Source organism: Orycteropus afer, unplaced genomic scaffold, assembly GCF_000298275.1.
Source record: "Orycteropus afer afer isolate SDZICR_OR568_19922 unplaced genomic scaffold, OryAfe1.0 scaffold00143, whole genome shotgun sequence".
Taxonomy (NCBI): domain Eukaryota; kingdom Metazoa; phylum Chordata; class Mammalia; order Tubulidentata; family Orycteropodidae; genus Orycteropus; species Orycteropus afer.
Window position 1 is genome coordinate 8,464,507 of NW_006921730.1, and position 6,613 is coordinate 8,471,119.

General features: G+C 36.3%; 1 protein-coding gene across 1 annotated transcript in view; it reads left to right on the forward strand.

Annotated features, from left to right (window-relative positions):
* Positions 1-5,098, forward strand: part of CLDND1 (claudin domain containing 1) — a 7,678-nt gene extending 2,580 nt beyond the window's left edge. Inside the window, exons 4-7 of the mRNA XM_042781647.1 lie at positions 1,687-1,720; positions 2,673-2,804; positions 4,581-4,718; positions 4,878-5,098. Of these exons, the coding sequence (XP_042637581.1) occupies positions 1,687-1,720; positions 2,673-2,804; positions 4,581-4,718; positions 4,878-5,098 (525 nt within the window). The remainder of the gene's footprint in view (positions 1-1,686; positions 1,721-2,672; positions 2,805-4,580; positions 4,719-4,877) is intronic.
* Positions 5,099-6,613: the final 1,515 nt, after the last annotated feature.

Here is a 6,613-nt window from a genome sequence, read left to right on the forward strand (position 1 = left end):
GGGTTTGAACTTCCAGCCTTCTGATTAGCAGTCAAGTGCCTTAGGAGCTATGCTACCAGAGCTCCCTCTGTCTTATAATAGATATCTTTTATTTGCCCCCTAAAGGTAGAAATTGACCAACTCTATTTTTAAATCTCTGTATGTTTGAGACTGTTTACAGCTATCTTGATATAGAATGTGTCAATTAAGAAAAAATAGGCACTGTGGAAGGAAAAATATCCAGGAAGTTATTTCTCAGGCTTAATTTGCAAGCATTCTCATCAGCATTTAAAAATTTTAATTTCCAGTTACTAAAATGGAAGATTTAAAGATCTTTGTAAGGAGCAACTTTACAATTTGTTTTTATTTATGATTATTTTTGTTGGCTTAATAGTGAAGAAGCAATGTATTCAAATCTAGTGGAACAGCTTGAGTTACTATACATCAGTAGGATGATAGTTGTAATTATACGTGGAATAAGCAATTAGTTCAAGAAGAAAGGGGTTAAAAGTGGTTAAAATTTATTGTGACATGTTCAGTTCTAGTTATGAGAGCACAGGGACACTTGATATTAGAATCTTACCCATCGTCTAATCATTCATTCAGCAATGCCTCCATAGTCTAGGTTCTAGGAGTTCATCAGGGAAGAAGACAAACAAAATCTTTGTTCTTGAGGATTCAGCATTCTAGGAAGAGATGACAGGTGATAAATAGAATAAATAAGTAAATTATACAGTATATTAGAAGATACCTTTGCTGTGGAAAAATAGAGCCAGATAAAGGGAAATCATGAGGAAGAGAATATTGGCTGGTTTAGGTTATGATTTTAGTTAGAAGAGTCATGATAGGCTTCATTGAGAAGATAACGTTTGAGTGAAGACTTGGTGTAAGTGAAGGAGTTGGCTATATGGGTAGCTGGGGGGAAGTCACTTAGGTGGAGGAAACAGCTGTTGCAAGGGCTCTATGGTAGGAGCGTTCCTGAAATGTTAACGGATCAGCAAGGAAGCTACTGGATTGGAATGGTGGGAGAATGAGAATGCTGTAAAGAGACATACTTGAGGGGCGAGGTGAGGCAGATTCTGCAATGCTGTGGTGAGGATTTTGGTTTTTACTCTGAATGTGATGGAGAACCATTGAGGGGTTTTGAGCAGAGGAGAGATATGATCTGATAACCTTGACTGATATGTTGAGAATAGATAGGCAGTGAGCAAGGGTGGAAGCCAGTAGAGACTAGTTAGGAGGCAGTCCTGTGTTAAGAAGGAACATCTGACTCATACTTGCCCTTTAATGTTATGTAAATTTGCCCTTACTTTGAAATGACTGAACCAACCCCTACTCTCAACAAATTATTCATCACAGTCACCTTCACTTGGTGCACATGCAGCTTTTAAATTATATAAAAAGCTTTGAGCCTTAATGTTGCCCAACTAAAACCTATGGCCATCGAGTCAATTCCAAGTCATAGAGACTCTGAAGGTTTTTAGAGTCTCTGTATAAAGCAGTGTCTTATCTTTCTTCTATGGAGCAGCTGATGGATTTGAACCAGTAACCTTTTGGTTAAAAGCCAAGTGCTTTAACCATTGTGCCACCAGAGCTGTCTCTTCTTGCACTAAAGTAAGGCTAAATAAGAACTGTATGCACCTATTCCAGCTTACCCATGAATTCTATCTACTTGAAGACACAAGATTATAAATTTCTGTCTTGCAGAACTGTGGAAAGATTAATATACGTACAGCTCAAAGTATATTATCTGACCTCTATCAAGCACTCAATAAATAGCGGTTTCAATTAATCGTAAATCAATTATCATAAATTCAGCAACACAGAAAGAAACCTGATGACCTTATAAAGCATACCATTCCATTTCAGTTAATTAATAAACCAAAAAAAAATTAAAAAAAAAAAACTAAACTCACTGCCATCGAGTCGCTTCTACTCAGCGACCCCACTGTGGGTTTCCAAGGTGGTATCTCTACAGAAATAGATTGCCCAATCTTCCTTCTGAGGAGTGGCTGGTGGGTTTGAACCACCAGCTTTCTTGTTAGCAGTCAAATGCCTTAGGCATTATGCCACAATGTATTAATATTGATCCTAAATCAAATTCTACCTTTTGTTGCTGGTTTTACTTTCTGGAACTACATGAAAGTAGTTAGGAACAGTCTCATACATAACCTGGGGACTGCCTATAATATAGAAGAGAGATGACTGTGACTCATATAAGGGTGGTAGCATTGAGAAGTGATTGGATTCCAGATATGTGTTGCAAGTAGAGCCTCCAGGATTTCCTGATTAAGTGCTTGTGAGCAAGGATAACTGTAAAGTTTGTGGAGTGAGGAACTGGAAGTATGGAATTGCCGTTATCTAATATGAGGAAGATTGCTGGGAAGTAGTTTGGGGGAGATTAAAATTTGTTTATTTTAGTCTTTGTCCCTTCCTCCTTTCCAGTCTTCCTTACATGTCTGTTTTCTTAATCCTTTCACTACTACTAAATTTTCTTCTTTGCTATTCCTATATGTCTTAAATTTGCACTGAGAACTGGTGGCTTTCATTGAGCATTGATGAGTCCTGTATGCCATTCCAAGCCAAAGAGGTAATTTTACTCTTTTAGGAGCATCTTTCTTAAAATCACTTTTTACTTCAGAATAAACTACTAAAAGAGGCTATTGTTAAATGTTTATAATTAAAACAACAAGCGATCATTGTTCTTGTTGCAGAATCATTTGATGTGGTCACACAATGCTTCAGTTTCACACTAAATGAGCAGTTCATGGAGAAATTTGTTGATCCTGGAAACCACAATAGTGGAATTGATCTACTTCGGACCTGTGAGTACTTTAATCTCAGAAGGAAAATTGGGGGTGAGGGGAAGGAAACAATTTTATTTGCCTTGTGTGGAGCTCTGGTAGTGTAGTGCCTAAGGCATTTGACTGCTAACCAGAAAGCTGGCAGTTCAAACCCACCAGCCACTCCTTGGAAGGAAGGTTGGTGGGCAATCTACTTCCATAGTGACACCTTGGAAACCAAAGGAGGGGACGCTATGAATTGGATCCGACTTTGATGGCAGTGAGTTTGGTTGGTTTTGGTTTGTGTTGAACAAAATGAGTTGATAGATAATGGCAACTTGAAATAAGATCTCTAAAATCCTAATGCACTCTGTCTTGATAACATTTTAGAATTATAGATAAATACTTAAGGAGCCCTGGTTAGCATTGGGCTGCTAACCAAGAGGTCATCAGTTTGAACCCACCACCTGCTCTGTGGGAGAAAGATGAGGCAATTTGCTTCCATAAAGATTCATAGCAGAAAGATTTTTAGGAAACCCTACGGGGCAGTTCTACTCTGTCCTGTTGGATTGCTATGAGTTGGAATTGACTTGATGGCAGTGGATTGGAGTTAGATACATTCTTATCAAATTGCAAATTATGACATTGAAGGAAGCAGCTATTCTGTTGAATGACAATTCAGTTTGATGGACCTATTTTATTAAGGGAGAATTCAGTAGTAATTTAATAGATTACTGTGCTTGAATTAAACACATCACTACCTAAGTTCAGATAGGAATGTGTGAAAACTTGACTGCAAAATCTGTGAGAATCAGCTGAGCATTAGGCCTGTCAGATGAGTTAATCTAGTCTTCAATGGTAGTTACCCAATCAGATGTCAAAAACAAATGAAAATGTTTATTAGGAGCATTCTATTCCTGATGGTCAGGCTGTCCAGGAAGAGCCCCATTTTCAGAGCTATAGAAACTCAGTGGAACTTGTTTGGAAGAATGACCTTGTCATGAGACGAAACAATGAATAAATGGCAGGAATTTAGTTTTACAGTGAGAATGCACAGGAAGAAGTTTATTGCTAACAGCATTTGAAGGGAACTTAATTAGAAACAAGACTTTCATGTAGTTCCACAAAGTAAAACCAGCAACAAAATGTAGAATTTGATTTAGGATTGGTATTAATACATTGCGGTTAATTAACTGAAATGGAATGGTATGCTGTATAAGGCAGTCAGGTTTGTTTCTGTGTTGTAATTTATGATAATTGAAACTGCTGTTTATTGGGTGCTTGATAGATATCAGATCATATACTTTGAGCTTTATGTATATTAATCTTTCCACAGCCCTTCAAGGCAGTAATTTATAATCACCTTTCATTTACTTGTTATTCCAACCTTGATATTGTGTAAGATTTAGCTGTTGCTGTGTATAGAGTCAGACTCTTGCTTCTAATACCAGCTTTTATCATGTACAAGTTATTTATTTACCTCTCTTGCCTCAGTTTCTGCATTTATAAAACGGAGGTAACATTAGTTCCTACTTTGTAGGTTTATTGGGAAAAAATTAGTATGTACGCAAAATGTGTACAGTGTCTGGCACATATTAAGCCTTCAGTAATTATTAGCTATTAGTACTTTTTACTTTAATGTACAAAGTATCCTTTTGAACAATGTGCTTTAGAAAAAAAGCATCAACATTAAAATACTCCTTTCTCAACTTTTGAGAACAGATCTAAATAGAATTTGAAGGGAATTGCTATTTTGGAAAAACAATCTGAAATAATGGTAACATTTCTTTTTCTCTATCTTTTTTTATTTTAAATCAGATCTTTGGCGTTGCCAGTTCCTTTTACCTTTTGTTAGCCTAGGTTTGATGTGCTTTGGGGCTTTGATCGGACTTTGTGCTTGTATCTGCCGAAGCTTATATCCCACCATTGCTACGGGAATTCTCCATCTCCTTGCAGGTGGGTCTTATCATCCAACCTTAATATTTTTGCTTCCTCCTGATTCCTTAGGGAGCAGGGGTTATAATTTTTAAATATCCACATATTTCTGCCTTGTTGCATTGCCTGAAAAGCTCTTATATTTTCTTACCTAGTCATGTTTTGTTTTGTTTTCTAAAGGTCTGTGTACACTAGGCTCAGTAAGTTGTTATGTTGCTGGAATAAAACTACTCCACCAGAAACTACAGCTGCCTACGAATGTGTTAGGAGAATTTGGATGGTCCTTCTGCCTGGCTTGCGTCTCAGCTCCATTGCAGTTCATGGCTTCTGCTCTCTTCATTTGGGCTGCTCATACCAACCGCAAAGAGTATACCTTAATGAAGGCGTATCGTGTGGCATGAGCAGGAGGCTGCCTACTCTACACTTGCCATTTTTATTATCTTTTGATAATATTTCCCTTTGTTCCCTCTCAATTGTTTTTAATTTTATTTTTTTCTGGATATATGATTTTCATCCTGAAAATCCATTTTATTTATATAGAAATACACATAAATATACACACACAGGCACACACATTTGAACACATACATATAGTTGCTTTTTTAATACCACTAAAATTTGTATCATTGACTCTGAAGGATTCTACCTTTCAAACGTGCCAACTAGGTTCAGAGTCCAGAGAGAAAACAGTGATCAGACTTGGCACACATTTGTCAAAGAAAATTGGTAGTGAGAAACCCAAAGCAAGTTGTACTTATGTCTGCTAGACTTTTCAGTAAAAATAATGTATATCTTTTCAACTAGAAACTCTGGTTTCTTTGGAAAACGTCTTATCTTTGTCATAACTTCATGTTCAGTCTTATAGATAGCCAGTCAGCCAGAGGTATTAATGCTGTTTTCAAACACGTAAGCTGTGTAAAGTAGGGAAATTATCTAAGATGTTGTTCCCTAAACATTGGCTTATAGTTTCATCTGAGGTGAAATATGGCAGCTGTTTATATCTACACTGTGTCTGTCTATAAGAAAGAAAGTGAGGAATATAGTGTTTATTTAAAGTTTTAACTTTGTAATGAAAATAATTCTAATTCATTCAGAAATAGAGGGTTAATCTTTTATTGTATTGTAATGGTCCTAAATATGTCAGTAGGATCTTCAGTACCACCAAGCCATTTTAGATGTTTGCTCCTTTCCTTTTCACACATAGGCATATTAAAAGAGTGTTTTCTTTTTAACATTATATTGGGTCTCAAAATTAGATCCTCCAACTGTTATCTATTCTAGTTAACTACCATACAGAAGGTTCCACTGTAATGACCTTCCAGAGCTAGGATAACAACCACAAGATCTAAAGCTTTGGCTGGTTGTTAACCTCCAGTTGTGGTCTTTATTTCTTGTGGTGAAATGATGTGCCTTTCCTTGTCTAAATCCCTTCCTGGTGTATCAACATTACATGTGTTCCAATTCAGACATTTTTTTTTATATAAATATGTCTATAAACATGGAAAATAAAAATCTTATTTATTTATTCCATTACTATAGCACTTGGCAGATTTTCAAAAATGTAACTTAGTAATTTCTTAACCATATCCTAAATCTGTCTTTTTTTAAAAAATAAAATCTGAGAAGATACTGAAACCGTTGTGTTGAGTGTCTCTGTTTAAATCTCAACACCTTGCGATAAAGAAGTACTGGATTCAGAATTTCCACATCTCATTCTCTGTGGAAATTGCATTGTTCTTTCTACGGACATATCTTTATGTCTGGTGTTTGGGTCTCTGTTTTATCATCCAGAAAAAGTGGGAACTTTTTTTCTTATTGGAAAATAGTAGACTCTTATGTCTTAAAATTTTGAAACATGTTTTCAAGCTAGTTTTGTGATCTCTGCATATACTTAGATTAGTTTGCCATCAAGTCGT